At 38.9% G+C, this 16,164-nt stretch overlaps 1 protein-coding gene across 1 annotated transcript in view; it reads right to left on the reverse strand.

Annotated features, from left to right (window-relative positions):
* The window catches only part of sdk2.S (sidekick cell adhesion molecule 2 S homeolog), a 410,822-nt gene that overhangs the window by 109,654 nt on the left and 285,004 nt on the right, over positions 1–16,164 (reverse strand). The window contains exon 3 of the mRNA XM_018238320.2: positions 157–263. Coding sequence (XP_018093809.1) covers positions 157–263 — 107 coding nt within the window. The remainder of the gene's footprint in view (positions 1–156; positions 264–16,164) is intronic.

Here is a 16,164-nt window from a genome sequence, read left to right on the forward strand (position 1 = left end):
GGGCACTAGTTTATATATTCTCACTGTGTCTCTGCAGGGGTCTTTCACAAAATTGTTGTGTGATAAAGACTATAAGCTCTACTATGGTATGGTGAATAAAGAACAATCACTGTAAAAGATTCTGGTGCCTTGGGAACAGCAGAGGATGATACTTACATGATACTTGAACTTCAGTCTTCCGCTGCAGCAATGCACCCATCCGATTACGTACAATGCAGCGATAATATCCAGCGTGAGTCCTGTCCAGAGACGTGATCATGTATCTAATGAAGAAGAACAGGAAAGAACGAATGTCAAAATCCTGTTCCATTACACCACCGCTAAAAAGCAAAACTTTTAGTCGAAACTTCTGTGTTCTTTGTAGCTCTAATAAAGGCAGAGGGAGCTGGCAAAATCAGCAAAACTATTATATAATACACTGTATATCAAGATACAGTGATGTATTTCAGAAATTTGCTAAGCCTTTGGGCAATGCTGTTTTAATATCTGACCAATAAGCACGTAATAATTGCCTCTACAGTACATTATTTTTCTGCCAAAGGTTTTTTTTGAAGCTTGTACGTGGACATTACTGTTTCTTTTATTATGGCCGCCAGAAAGAGAGAGATCCTATTCTTTGACCTGATAATGGGAACTGTGGCCAACATCCAGTACATCAAACTGTACAACTAAATCATTGGATATTCTGATCCATGAGGATGCTGTAATCAAGCAGCAAGATTTTCCTAAGTTATTCCTTGAAAATAGACACTTGACGAATGATGTCATCCTTTTGGCACTAATACAATTAGAAAAGGCACATTAATTGAGTTGAAAAGGCCAAACAACCCTACGATACCTTATTTGATTATAAGCAGTAGTACATCATTTAAGACTTAAGATTTGAATGCACAGTTTATAATGCTTTTAAGGGGTGCAAGATTCTAGATGTTCAGCTGCATAGTACAATTCCAAAGTGTCATGGCGATGTCTGACAAAGAACACATTCATAAAAAATATATATATATTTGTTTACTGTGTGCCACATAGATGGACCTAAAAATGACAAATTAGAGACAATTTTACTTATTCACTGAGCCAAAAATGTCTAACACGTGTTATGCGCTTAGAAAAACATTGCAATTAGGATCATAAGCAATTTTTTGCTTTTTGTGTTTTGCCAAAAATAAGTTCAGATAAGTACATTCTGTTTCACAAATAAACGGAAGTTACAGCTTAATTTTTTTCTTCTTACTTTGGAGCTCATAGAAATATTACATGTTTAATTATGTTCCTCTTGCTTTGTTTTTCCAAGTTGTTATGAAACATGCTACAAATTGGCAGTTTCAGACAGGCTTAACACATTTTGACTCATATCAGTGTTTTTTTTGCAGTCCTCTTCTGACAGGCCTTGCCTGCATAGGTTCCCATTATCATTTGATCTGATCAGGCCCATGGGCCAGACTGACATGGTTCTGAATTCAATGACTTTTCTCCAAGACCTGTCATTTTCTCCTTGGCGTCACTGCTTGCAGTGGCATACATACCAATGTTCATTTCACAATCTTCCCCTATTCCACTTTGCTTCTTCATATGTAGAACAATTCCTATTTTTGGCATGGGCCCTAATTGTATCGGAAGCCATCTGTTTTTTTTGTTATTTTTTTTTGCAGCAACAGCAGTGGGAGGTGGTACTTTTTGGCATGAGCAAGAGAGCTGAGTTGTTCCAGCAGACTGGCAGACTCTGTAGAACTCTCGATTGTCATTCTTCCACAGCTGGGTTTCACGGGAGGCAACAGAACGCTCAATGTGTCAGCTGCTCCAGCATCTAGAGAAAATGCTCTAACCCCCTCCTCCTCAGGATGGAAAACTTTAATTTCCTTCAGAAAATGATCAAGTTCTATTAAGAGCCTGCGGCTGGCTCTAGGGAAGTGCAGGCAAGTATTACTTTATTGAGAAGGTGGCTGATTCATGCTATGAAGTGGAAGATGCTAACACTATTACAGCATTTCTGAATAGGAAACGGGATGTCGGCTTTGGAGCAATGTTTTAGTGGGAGTGAGAGTAGATGTTGTTAACACAAAGGTAAGAATGCAAAAATAAATGAGGTGCCACAAAGCTATGCTGTGCCTCTTCCTCATAAACATATCTATGTCTTTCATTATCTACCCTTCTCTACTAGAAGTGTCTTATGTCCTATGTATAAGTAAGGTGTATTGTGCTATAAACCCTCAGTAAGAGACAACCCTACATAGGGACCATTTTTTCAAATGTATAAACCATACTGATTGCTCATGCAGGGGGCACTAATATTATATTCACTCTAAATAAATATTATCAGTCTTGGTCTTGTGGCCAGATTGTCAGGAAAAAATATTAAAATGCGTATAAAACTTAAAAGGCGTTTACAAGGAAAACTTGGGGGACTGTAAGTACGGAGTCAGAAGAAAACCGAGTAGTCTTGGTGGACATAGATACCAATAACAAAGTTAGAGGGGCAGTGGAAGGGCTGAAGAATGATTTTAAATAACTAGGTGGAATGTTAAAGGTGAGGAATTGTAAGGTAACTATCTCAGAGATAAGAAGACAATGGGAGCTTAGGGAGATTAATAATAGATGGATAATTGGGCAGATTTGTCAATTGGCTAAAGGTTCTTTGCCAGAGATCGGCTGCATCTCAATGACATTGATGGTGCAGCTGATTTAGTGGAGAGGATGGCTAGAGGGTTGCAGGAGATTTGAAACTAGGCATGGGGGGGAGGGTGCAGTGAGTAATTATGTGAAACATAGTTTAGAGGTAGTAGTGATAGTAAGGGAAAGGGAGAAGGCTAAGTTGTGGTACTGATAATGACAGGGAGTAGCACAAGATGCATATGCAAACCTCTCATGCTGGTACCAGTATTAAATGTATTATTACAAATATAATGGGAGAACTGGAGTTTCTGGCAATTTAAAGAAAATATGATGTGATTGGTGTTGCTGAAACACGGCTGAGTCGCATGACTGGGAAGTAAATATAGGAGACTATACTTTGTTTTGGGAGGACAGAGGCAATAGAAAAAGAGGAGGGGTATGTTCTTTTTTTAGGCAGGATTTGGAAGACAATATAAAGGAAAAAGTGATAATGGAAAATGAGGGAGTTGAAGCTTTACAGGTGGAGCTATTCACAGATTGTAAAGTGTCCATCAAATTAATTGTACGGTTATAATATGGACCCCTTATGTAAGTGAAGATCCTAAGAGGCGGCTAGTTTAGGGCAAGTAATGATAATAGGAGATTTTAATTACCCAGATATTTGTTTTGGTGCAAACAACAAATATACATTGGGGCAACAAAGATACTGAATTTCAGAAAAGCTAATTTAAGGGCTGTCCTTCAGAACATAGACAGGATTTTCTGCTAAAAACACAGAACAACAATTGTTGTCATTTATTCCCGTAAGAAGTATATGTAGAAGCACCAAGAACCACCCTTTGGTGCTTAATTCAGAAGTAAAGGACTTAATATAACTTAATAACTATAAGTCAGTGGGGACAGAAGCTGCATTTAATGAATATAAACACCATAACAAATGTTGTAAAACAGCAACCTCAAAGGCAAAGAAATAAAATGAGGATCACATTGTGGCAGAGGCTAAGACTAACTCCCCACATTTTTTTAAATATATTAATAGTAATAACATGCGGGTTGAGAGTGTAAATAATGGTAACAATAATGGTTATAACAGATACAGAATAAGCAAATGTGTTAAATCAGTTCTTGTCTTAGTGTATACAATAGAGGAGCCAGAGCTCCAAAACCCACCCGATAGCTGCACTGTTAGCTCAATCTAGTCAGTAATTGACGCAGAACATGGTACATAGATTTACTCAAAATGAATGCGAACAAGGCAGCAGGTCACAAGGGTGGAATACCCCCGTGGGTAATTAGAGAGCTTAGCTCAGTCTTAGACAGGCCTGATTTTCTCAGAAATAGAGAATGGCATTAATCAGCATGGCTTTCTATAGGTCTATTGGTCTTAGTGCATACCTCCCAACTGTCCCTGCAGCTCAGCCTGCAGTCCCAGATTTTTAAATTAAAAAGTCCAGAGTTTTGTATAAATTTGTAAAATGCTTAAATTCATCCCCTGGCATGCCCCGATCCACTCAGAATCTAGTGGAAATGTAACTTTTTTTTGCTTTCTTTTCTCTTCCCAGATGCATCTTTGATGTCATGGTCCCAACCACTTTCATCATTGTAAAGTCCATTACATGTCACAGACCTCCCCTTTGTCACTGCCCCCCTGCTGGCCTGTAAATTAGATCTGAAAAGGTGGCACCCCTAGATACAGAGGGTGGTTTTTAATGAAGTAAGGTTCTTTGTGGGGTCCCTCAGGGTTCTATACTGGGTCCACTTTTATTTAGTTTGTTCATTAATGACTTAGGGGAGGGTATTGTCAATAATGAATCAGTGTTTGCAGATGACACTAAACTATGCAACCCAATTAATTCCTTCCAGGATGTACCATCCTTGCAGCAGGATCTTGACAAATTGGCAATCTGGGCAACTACGTGGCAGATTCAATGTTGATAAATATAAGGTCATCCACCCGGGATGTAAAAAATATGCAAGCCACTTATACCCTTACTCATACTGCAGTAGGCAAGTCCATAATGGAAAAAGAGTCCTTGAAGATAATAGATTTGACTGTAGTAAGCAATTGGAGAAGCTACAAGGGCAAACAAGGTTTTGAGCTTGAATAAAAGGGGCAGAGATTCACAGAGGAGCGGGATATTCTTCCACTTTACAGAGTGCTAGTAAAGCCTCATCTAGAATACTGTGGTCTCTAGTGCTCAACCAGGATATTACTGAATTAGAGAGGGTCCAGAGAAGGGCAACTAAGCTGGTAAAAATCTCAGTTATTAGGAAAGACTGGCGAAGTTGGCGTTGTTTATGCTGGAGAAGAGGCAGACACGAGGGCACCAATTCCAAAGAGAAGAAAGGAGGTACCACCTAAATATTCAAAAGGTTTTTTTTATAGTGTGAGCTGTGAAGTTGTGGAATTCTCTCCCTGAATCAAACATACTGGCTGATACATTAGATAGCTTCAAGAAGAGGTTGGATGGCTTTTTAGCAAGTGAGGGAATACAGGGTTATGGAAGATTGTTCATAGTACAAGTTGATCCAGGGACTGTCCGGTTATCATCTTAGGGGCAGATTTACTAAAGGGTGAAGTGGCTAACGCTAGCGACAAATCACCGATTGACTAATGGCGCCAATTCATTTGCACTCTATCGCCAGGCGACTTTTCATTCTGGCGAAAGGTTGTTACTTTGCAAATTCAATGAAGTGTAGTTTTTACTGAATGTTACCTCTTCGCCACCTCAGACCAGGCGAAGTGCATTAAAGTAGCTAGATCTTCCTCAATCTTTTGTCACATTATATTCTGTGAGACAAAAATGCATCAAAGTCCAAAAAACTCTGGCGTCTTTTCCTTTTTTCAGCCTGATTGCCTGCAAAAGACCTAACAAACTTTTTTTGGGTAACCGGTTTTCCCCATACATTTGCAAACATATGTAACATTAATTTTACAGTGGGCACATGTGTAGGGATTTAGAATAACTCTATTGTCTTTATTAAGGTTCCCTGGACATGTGTTTTAAAATGTGTAATTTGTAAGTATATGTACCAACATTTAACATAAAGACATCTATACAACTTTAAATTTTCCACCCTATGCAAATTGACCTAAGCGCAAGATCCCTAGCGAAGTTTTGCTAGGCAGAAACGAACACTAGCGCACCTTCACTAATGCTCGCATTGCCGAAGTAACGCAAGTAATTGGTCGCTGGCGACAATTTTCCCTTTAGTAAAGCTGCCCGTTGGAGTCAGGAAGGATTTTTTCCCTCAGAACAGAGAGACTAAAGATGGATTTGTTTGCCTTCCTCTGAATCACAGTTATTTAACCTTTTATTTAGATATAAAAGGTTGAACTTGATAGACATGTGCCTTTTTGCTAGGAGCACTCCATATCCAAGATGGCAGTGCCCAGGGCATGACTTCATTGCACTGAAAACATTGCAAAAATTTGAAATAAAAGAAATGCCAAGACGCCGGTTCAGTGGTCGAAACTAAGTTGCACTTCTTGGTGTTTTTGTGTACTTGGTAATTATTAATTTATTGATTCTTGGACTTTTGACCTTCTGCCTTGTGCCTGACCACGATCAATTGCTGCCTGCCCTTGAACCTTCTGTCTGAATCTTGACCACAATCCTTTCTTAACTCTTTGGCTACCACAAATTGGACTTTGTACCTAGTGCTTCCTCCTTGGTCTGGATTTGTCCACTAATTGTTGAGGCCCTGACATTTTTTTTTAACCTAACTTATGTTACTATGTCTTTCAGTCAATAACATCTGCATAAATCTTCTTTAATCCACCTAGAAACAATATACAAGAGGACTGGTTGAGTGGAGTAGTGCAGAATTTGCCATGTTTTTCACACATCAAAACATACTTTTCAAGAGTAACTGCCAATGGCATAACTAAAGACTTTCAAGTCCTGAAAGAAGAGTTGCAGTAGGCCCACCATGCCATCAGCTTATCACAGAGTGTCCCACAGAGGTGGAGCTCACAGGCTTTCAGGCCACAGAGCAATGGGTCCCAACAGGGTAGCAAGCCCCAATGCATTTGTCATATTTTTAAATTCAGTCGAAGGAACATGTCCTTTAAATTTGCAGCAATTGTATTCTCTAGCTCAAGCTATGGTCAATTATAATAGCGGCTTTTAAGAAGCTACCAGGGCCTATGGCTTCAGCATACCTCCCAACATTTTGGAAATAAAAAAAGGGACAAAAAAGTTGCTGGGCGTAGCGCAGCGAAATTTGTCTTTGACCACGCCTGTTTGATTTTACAAAATTGGCAGGTTATGAAAGTTTGAACATATTTCTGTGTTTTTTTCAGTTATTACAGTTTTGCTAATGAAGGTGAATTGCCCTTTAAGCTGTGAGTCTAACTTCTCCCAAGGACCCTGTTATCTTATATTGTTATTTGCTTATCTCAAAATTGTTACAAAAGTATCTTATGTGCAGCTGTGGCTGTTCTGGGCTCTCTGCCAAAAGCTAAATAAGTTCGAAACTCTGTTTCTTTTTCTGGCTGTTCAGTGCAGAGAAAAATGAGACTTTCCAGTACAAACGAGGGACTGTGGGTTGAGCTGTCAAATGAGGGACCGTCCCTCTGAAAACGGGACAGTTGGGAGTTATGGCTTCAGGGAGCTCTAATACTGCCATAATCAAGAAATCAATGGGACTGCATAAAGGGTTACATGTAGGAAGCATTTATACAGTATGCCCAACTGGGATTGACTGTGCCTGCTTGTCTATTGAGTGTGAAGCTCTGTTTAGCTACACAATTAATCCTGGCAATTAAATTCTTCTTTCAAAACACTATTTTTGATTAGGTTGCTGCTGACTTTTCCTATGGAACCAAGCAGCAAGCCGACTAGTGAGTAAGGCCTGTCATTTTGGGCTTTTTGGAAAAGAATGCCTCGAGATGACATCCCCAAATGGTTTTGAAATGCTTCAGTATTCCTATAATAACACATGTCACATTTGAAAAGCAAACTATAACCTTGCCCCTGACAGAACAGACAGTGGATAAATGAGGCCATGAGCCTGATGTTGCTAGATGTTTATGGCCTGAAGTCTACCTAAGGGCTCAAAAGCTTTCTTTAAATGATAGAATTTATAGTGGGTAATTAATGGCCAATACATAGGAATAGTTCAACAGTACTGTCTAGAATCTAGCTACTCTAATACTTCTATATTTTCACTTCCACAAAGACAAGTATGAGGTTGATGAAAATACCTGCAAATTAGGCCCACACACATTTTTATTGAGGTCTGTGCCTTTGGTGATCTTGAGCTGAGGAAATAATTGATATCTTAATCTGTATCCCATAATCATGCCACAAAATGAGCTGTTCCTAAATTGAAAATCATTATCATTATCTCAATGGCCCTTCAAGATCTTTCTCCTGCGTATAGACGCTGTAAGGACATCTGGGTTAATTATCAGCAAGAGGCTTGATCTGGAAAGCTTCACCTCTTATCAGCCTGTCACTGTGATATGAACCCCAAAAAGCCTCTTTTATTTGCCTGGGGACATATTAGGATTACAGGCTGCAAGGATAAGCCTATTAAACAGAACTAGTAAATAAGAGAGGCTGAGTCAAAAGGGGAGAACAGTCCTGAGGATAAAGTGAGATTATATGTTTGAAGCCGCTATTCCCCCTAAATGACCTATTTCACAAATGATGCAGTTAACACACTGGCTTCCAAAATAACTATTGCTACTTTATAGTTGAGCTTCCAGCTTGCTCTCTTTCAGCTACTTGGAACTACAGCTCCCACCAAGAATCCTAATAATTCTAGTATCTAAATATAGATGACAACAATCCCCTCTTAAAATTTGACTTCATAACATGTTGATTCTTCATTACTTGGTCCTTGGGTTTCATTAAACATGTAGATCAGATAGCATACCTCTTTATTATTCCTTATTTAGATGGGTAGTCTAAAAGCAGAATGTGTGGCATTTAGGGGTTGAGTTTCCAATTGCATATATTAAAAGGTAAGCAAATTGCAATTTCAGGGTAACTAAAGACTGACAAAGCATTAAGCTAGAATTGATGCATTCTATGCATAGGGCTGCTGTGGAATTCCTGTGTGTAAAGATTATTATCACCAACTTAAGGCTGTGGAAGATTTACATGTCCTTTACAAACAAGTGAATTATGTCAGTTACATTCTCATCTCTACCCAAGCTCTGACCTGTTAAAAAATCTGGTGCTCTATTCTTATCTTCATCGTATTTTGTTTCCCACATCAGTTTTTAGAAGTCAGCAAAACGGATAAAAAGTAAAAAAAAACAATCGAATGTCTTGATCATCTTTGTGCGGAATTAAGTATTTTTAATGACTCATTTTAGGAATAAAAAGCATACCAAAGCAGAGATTGGAATCCATTAGAAAGGTGACTCATTGTTAATTTATAGCACAATGATTTGCAATGATACATATTCACATTGTCATTATCTATGATGTGCTGCAGACCTTTCTCACAGGGAAGAGGTTCATGTACAAATGCAAACACCACTTTAATTAAAACAACCTCTATTTAAACTGCTTGGTTAACCTAATCAGCGCCAAAAGGAATAGTTATGTACTGCTGGGATGAGGTTTTCTTCCTTTTGTATAGTTGTTTACTGGTCAGTCTAAAGCTGGCCATAGACACACAGATCCTATCGTACGAATCCAGGATTCGTACGATTTTCGGATCGTGTGCCGACAGCTTTCGTCCGGCGGAGATCGGTCGTTTGGTCGATCGGTCAGGTTTGATTTTGACCCGACTGATCCCGCCGGAGCCCATTGCACATCGTAATCGAATCATTCGGCCATACGGCTGAACAATCAGATTACCCCCGATATAGCCATGCTCGTTAATGGCATATCGGGGAAAGATCCGCTCGTTTGGCGATGTTGCCAAACGAGCGGATCTTTGCGTCTATGGCCACCTTAAAAAGGTGTGGAAACCTAAGGGGGCGTTGATACATCATTGCTGGGATTGGGAAGGCCAAGGATAAGCCTATTTGGTCAGGGAGCAGAAACTTAACTCAGACCGGATGCAGGGCATGCAGCCAGGGCCCCCCTCCTGAAGCAATTGTCTTGGAGGAACCACTGGCAGGCCCCAAGGGGTTGTGGGCCCTGGTAGTTCCCCACTGTCAGGGAGAGCTGTTGGATCAGGATCATGCATTGTGGCAAACTGAGAGTGATGGGGGACTGCAAATTTTCTGGCTATTTGCATGTCAGTTTTTAATACCAACCTAGCTTCAAAGCTGGTGATTTATTGGCAACTACTGTTCAAATGGCAGCCCTAGCAGAGACATTCTTATAGTTGGTGCGGTGTGAAGCAAAATTTAATTAATTGGTTTGGAGGTAACAGCATGAGGATCAGTTAGAGAAGAAGCAAACACACGTTTTACCAATGCAGCACAACAGAACATTATATTTTCAGTACTTTAGGACACTTTCAGTTTTTGGTGTTACTGGTCATTTAAGTGTTATTAGCTAAGAGGAACAGGACTGATCAAGAACTGGATCTCAAAGAGAGACTTAAATCCAAAAAGTCAGAAAACCACTGCTATAATGGCTTTCCATAGATTTTTAGAGATAAGTCCACTTTTCTTGCATGGACTTGGAATCCTTGCTTCAAGAAATAACTTTCCTTTCTAAAGATAAATGCACCTGTTCTTCCAAAAGCAAGCACTACATAAAGATGCTGCTTTATGGCTGCACTATTTCAACAGATTTCTCAGTGGCACATGAATATAATCCTAGCCAAACACTATTCTGTTGTGTCACACAGCGGCACGGCTACCATAAAGACAACAGTATCTATTTTTCAGTAGTTATTCTAGAAAGTAAAATGGCAGAGATGCTATAGATCAATATTCTGGCAATGTCATTGCTATAAAGGGAGAAGTGTGCTTCAGAATTAACAATCTGTATTTCACTATGATGGAGACATTGATATTCTAAGGGGTTTTGAATAATTCACTTCTCTTTCTAGCCTAAATTTTAAAATATCTGTATTTGCAACCCTGTATTTCAAAGATATTTTTTGGTGTCTATTTCTTTTATCCAGGCTTTCGATCCTTTTCACCTTCCAGTCTGTATTTTGGCATCTTTGTTTACATAATAATTAAAGTTAATTTTTTAACATGAGCATTTCATAACATGAACATCTTTAACCCAAGGAATCAAAACAACAATGTAAAAGCTGGCAGCAAAAGAATAACAAATATTAAATTAATAGTTTATTAAAAGTTTATTTTTAAAAATTGATATGTCCAGAAAAAGACATATGATGATATCTACAGCAGGCGCATTATGATTGGCTGCTGTCATGAGAATTACAGGAAGCTATTCACTTATCAGAAATGTTGGGATGTTACACCTAATTGCTTTAACCTGCTGTGGACCTGCCAGTTCACCTGTATTTTTCAAAAAGCAAAAAGGTTGCTGATTCCAGTGTGTCTATTCATATAAGGTACTGCTGTAGATTCCAAGTGTAGCACTCCCAATTATTCAAAATGAATGGTAAAAGGAATAAACAGCTTCCAGGCAGTATTTTCAAATTGCAAGTGTTCTTTCTTATCAGAAATGTTGGGATGTTACACCATATTGCTTTAATCCGCTGTGGACCTGCCAGTTTACCTGTATTTTTCATCAGTCACCCATGCTCACACCCCAGAGAGCATAGTATGGGTGGGATGGAACAGGGTATGGCATGTAGATAGTGCTATAGAAGTTATGTAATATGTGCCATATAGATCTATGGTGGAAATAAGAAAGGGTTGATGGGAACTGCCCTTGGCTGGGGCCCACCTGGAGATGTTCTGATGGCCAGACCAACCCTTGGTTCACTAAAAATAGTCCGGATATATATCCATAGAGGTTGAGTATATATCAGTGGAGGCTCAGTGTTACATTGCAGGAGGTGAGTTTGGACATCACATATGGCATCTGCATAAGACAGACTATAGGCAGGTGCATATACCCTATAACTATAACACCATTACTGATATCCTTATAGACAACCCTGAGGCAGACTGAGTTAGAGACTGATACCAACATGTTGTTGGCAGCAAGTGCCCAAAATGTGAAGGCTAAACTTTCTCACTAGAGTAGCTAGCACTTCACAGCACATTTTAGCTACACTTTATATGAAAGTGTATAATAAATCTGACATGAAACAGTCCATCTGCACAGATGATTAATTTAAGGCTTGTTAAAATAGACCGTATATTTGTAATTGAAACAATTTAGGTTTGAGTCAATCACAGACACTCAAAGAAAAAGAAAACCAAAAAAAAGAGATAGAAATAAGAGTAGAAGAAATAAATGGAATCCTATTATGTCTGCACCTCAATTCTTCCTTTTTTCCTGTTGATGAGGTATTGCAGCAGTCTCTTAATAATCATCGCGCCTTACTTTCCCGGTCTTTGATGAAGACCCCCTGGGGACTTGAGCCAATTGCACACAGGAACCATCTTCAAAAAACCGACATGGAAGCAGGGGATGAAATTCAATCAAGTTCAAGCGAGACAAGCCCAGAGCGGAAACATAATGTGTGTGAAATTAGAGGCTCACAAACATACAGTGACCTCGCTGGTTTCTTTTGTAAGTTTGGTTCTATGGATTTTAGAACATACAGGATAGCAATTCTGAGTCAGCGTGAAAAAAAAAAAAAAAGATATTACGATTTATTTCGTTATTGAAAAGGTTTTTATTACAATATTTCTAAATAATGATGTTGAATTCCCAGGGGAAGTGTAGGAACTGCGACACATTTTAAAGGAAGGTTGGTAATTTTTGGAAGTTTTGATGTATAGCTGAAAATTTTATGTCAAAGTTTGTATACGGGTGCAATGTATATTAGCCATATGATTTCTTTAAATACATGCCTTTGCCGTGCCTGCCGCCTGCTATAATGACAAAATGCTAGCGCCAATGCACTCGCGGCCCTTCAATTTCCGAATTCTCTGGACCTCATTCCTACTGTGTCTCTTACTACTCTTACGTTGACAGTAATTCACAATTTGTGAGACTGTTTTGTGAATTTTCTTCACCACCAAAGTCTTGGCCTAACTCAAACGCAGAGTGTGCGTATAAATATTTGAACTATGGTATTTTGGCCATATTTCAAAAGCTCTCATGGACATTCACAGTGCGATAAAAATTGCAATTCTGTTTGCGCATTAAATACAGCCTTATAAATATAACCACTATATTTAACTATATGAAGTATTTGAGCCCTGCGCAAAGTTTATAAATGAGCCCAATTATTCCTAAGCCTTTTGTTAGAAGTAACCTACTGTATGTGCTGGACATTCTTCTTCTGTATTTAATGACAGACAAAAAGGATAGCCATATTTGAGTGAGAGGCTAGGTATCTTGAACGTGAAGCTTTGTTTCAACTTCTTGTGACCTGTTATCTCTCTATGCTCTAGGACCTAGGTAGGTACCAAACCTAAATTCCAGGCTCTTTGAGACAAGGACTTACAAGTATATGCAAAGCCTGAGGCTGCTGCCACTACTTTCTGTCCAATGTATATGTCATCTGGAAAGAATTGCAATAAAAATCCTTCATCTTACATGTGAATACCTTCTATGGCTTTTGTTTTCATGGCATTTCTTGCAATAAGATTTTGGACTCATTTTAACCCATCTCACTATTAGCTTAATGGCCTTGTCATCTGGGCATAGAGAATCTATGGACTCCCCTTAAAGCCTTTTCACCCCATCTACAAGTAAAGTGAACCCCTGTTATTTAGCACATTTACTCTGCTATCAATCAAGTCAAAGTTCAGAAACATGATTTATTGTTAACTTGCCCAAGGTCAAACCTTGCTATCAATGCATTCAGTATGCTCACGTCTGAACCACTGTCTTTATCCCACTCACAACTACAAACCCCCATTTCCAGCCTGCATTTACTTCAGTTCAAGATTTCAAAATCTTGGTTATTTCATGTTACCTTTATATTTATGCCAAAGTCAAATTCAAACCATATCAACTCTGTTTGTGCTACTCACATTTAGGTTTAAGCAGATCCAGCGAATTGGAAATTAAGTCTCACTCAATGTGAAACCCTGGCAAGAATTGAATTAACTTTTCCTACAATCAAGACAAATCCCTGTTATATAATTCAATTATGTTCAAAGCCTTACACAAATAACATATACTTTACAAACTGTCAAGGTAAAACCCTGATGTAATCAAGGTCAAAAGGCTTTATGCACAGTGTAATAAAAGCACATAGCAAGAAGTGTTTGAATTGAATGCAAGAGCTTACAGGTTTTTCTTAAGTAACAGTCAAGGTCAAATCCTGAAGTTCACGTAATTTACGCGACTCACATTCAGAGTTGCCACCATTCACTCACAGTCAAAATCAAATAATGGGGATTATGCCATTATTCGCAGTCAAGGTCAAACAATGGATATGCAGCATTCACTCACAATGAAGGGGAAATAATGGAGTGCATGTGATTTACTCAGTCAAGGTCAAGCAGTATCGACTCTATTCAAGGTTCATAGCATCACTTACAACTACCTTTCCTTGAGACAAAGCTAGTATGCGTTCACTTGATATTCGTCATTATTCTCATATTCTCTTTGTTCTCTTATGCTTTCCAAAATAAAGCTCTGTATACTGATGTTGTGGTCTTATGCACGTCAGATACATATTGTGCTGATATATAAATGGTTTACAGTGTACACGTGAGCAGAATACATGAATCAAATTACATATTAATAAACACAGAAGGCTTGGTCCAAAATTTTTCCACTGGGACAGTTTGATGACAAGGCCGCAAATCTTCAGTCTCACAGGCATGGATTTACAGCAATGTCATTTAAATCTGCTATAAATCTGCTATAGCAAACTTAATAATACCCCACAGATCAGCTGTATAATATGACACTGTATATAAAATGCAAAATATACCAGTCTGTCTCTGTTTGTAATCTAACATGTAAAAAAAGGGATCAGAAAGAACTTCAGTTAACAAAAAAAATTGATGTAGCATGCGGTTAGTTAGTGTGTATGGTTCTTCCATCCAGTATTGGACTGGCCCACAGGGATACCAGGAAAACTCCCGGTGGGCCCAGATGTCAGTGGGCCCTCCTGCTTCTAAACATTTGGCCTATTTCATTGCCAATTTCATTCCCTATGAGAACAAAGAGACAAAATAGATGGAATAATAGATTATAGCATGTAAAGAAAAGAGACTAGGAGAAAAGAGGCTAAGCGAGGAGAGACATTATAATAGTACTGAGAGTAGGCCCTGATCTAAGGTCTTTTGTTGGGCCCCTGGTCTAAGGTTTTTGGGTGGGCCCCTGGTGTTCCAGTCCAACACTGCTTCCATTGCTTTCCTCCTTTATTAAAGCCTCCTTTCTATTAACTGGGTTTAGCTTTATCAAAACATCACTTAATGAGGAGTTTTCAATAAGTTCAACTCATACACTGAAACAACAGGAGGGTTCATAGATAGCCCTCCATCAAGCAGACCAGTTCTACATATTGCCCCTCTTGCTTATTATGCTGATATATAATTAAAACATAACTTTTAATAAATATTCTTCTAACCGCCCACAAATTAAAATCGCACAATACCCCAAAATCACTGAAAAAGTGCGAGGGTGGACTGCTACTGTCCAGGCTGTGAGTCCTGTTCAATTGTACAGATTACCCACCACCACCAGTTTCCCTAACCAGCCAGACAACTTTCCACTGAGGCATCTATGTTTTTAATTTACAAATAAATTACAGTTTTACTTTGAACAAGGTGGTGCGGAATTTTTCACTTTTTTTTATTTTGGATTTTTGAGCAGAGGAGCACTGCTTCAGACTGAACAACACCCAGGAAGCCCTTATTGTTCCTCAAGCCCAGATTTGGGTTTGGAACAGGAAGGTGTATCATTGGTGTTTTTTTTCTTTTGTGATACTTCACTTGGACTTTAGCCATACCTCCCTACATTTGAAAAATGGAAAGAGGGACCAAAAAGATCTGCTGCGACTAACGCGTCAAAAATCTTTTGGCCATACCCCCTAATTAGCATGTCCATTTTACAAAATTTGGCAGGTTACGAAAGTTTGAACATATTTCTTGGAGTTTTTGGGCCATGTCTTATAATAATTTTGCTAATGAAGGTGAAATTGTCCTTTAAGCTGTGAATCACAGTTCTCCCAAGAGATTTGCCTATCTTAAATACTGTAGCTACAATTGTTTATTTGCTTATCTTAAATTGTTCTAGGCTCTCTGCCAAAAAGCCTCTTATTTTAATTGTTTAAGAAACTTTGTGTCTTTTTCTGGTTTCAGTGCAGGAGATCAAAGAGAAACTCTGGACTTTCTGATAGAAACCTGGGGCTGCGGGCTGAGTTGTCAAAATCATAACTGTCCTGCAGAAAACGGCACAGTTGGGAGTTATGATTTGCCCCCCCATCCTTGGTTGTCCCAACTCCAACACTGATCCAAGAGGTATTTATACTTGTCCCAACAACAACCCCTCTTCGGTTCAGATTCTATAGTATGACAATTGATTTGGGACAAAGTGCAATAGTACCTTCAGTATGATATAAGGGAAC

The sequence above is a fragment of the Xenopus laevis genome, chromosome 9_10S, assembly GCF_017654675.1.
Source record: "Xenopus laevis strain J_2021 chromosome 9_10S, Xenopus_laevis_v10.1, whole genome shotgun sequence".
Lineage (NCBI taxonomy): Eukaryota > Metazoa > Chordata > Amphibia > Anura > Pipidae > Xenopus > Xenopus laevis.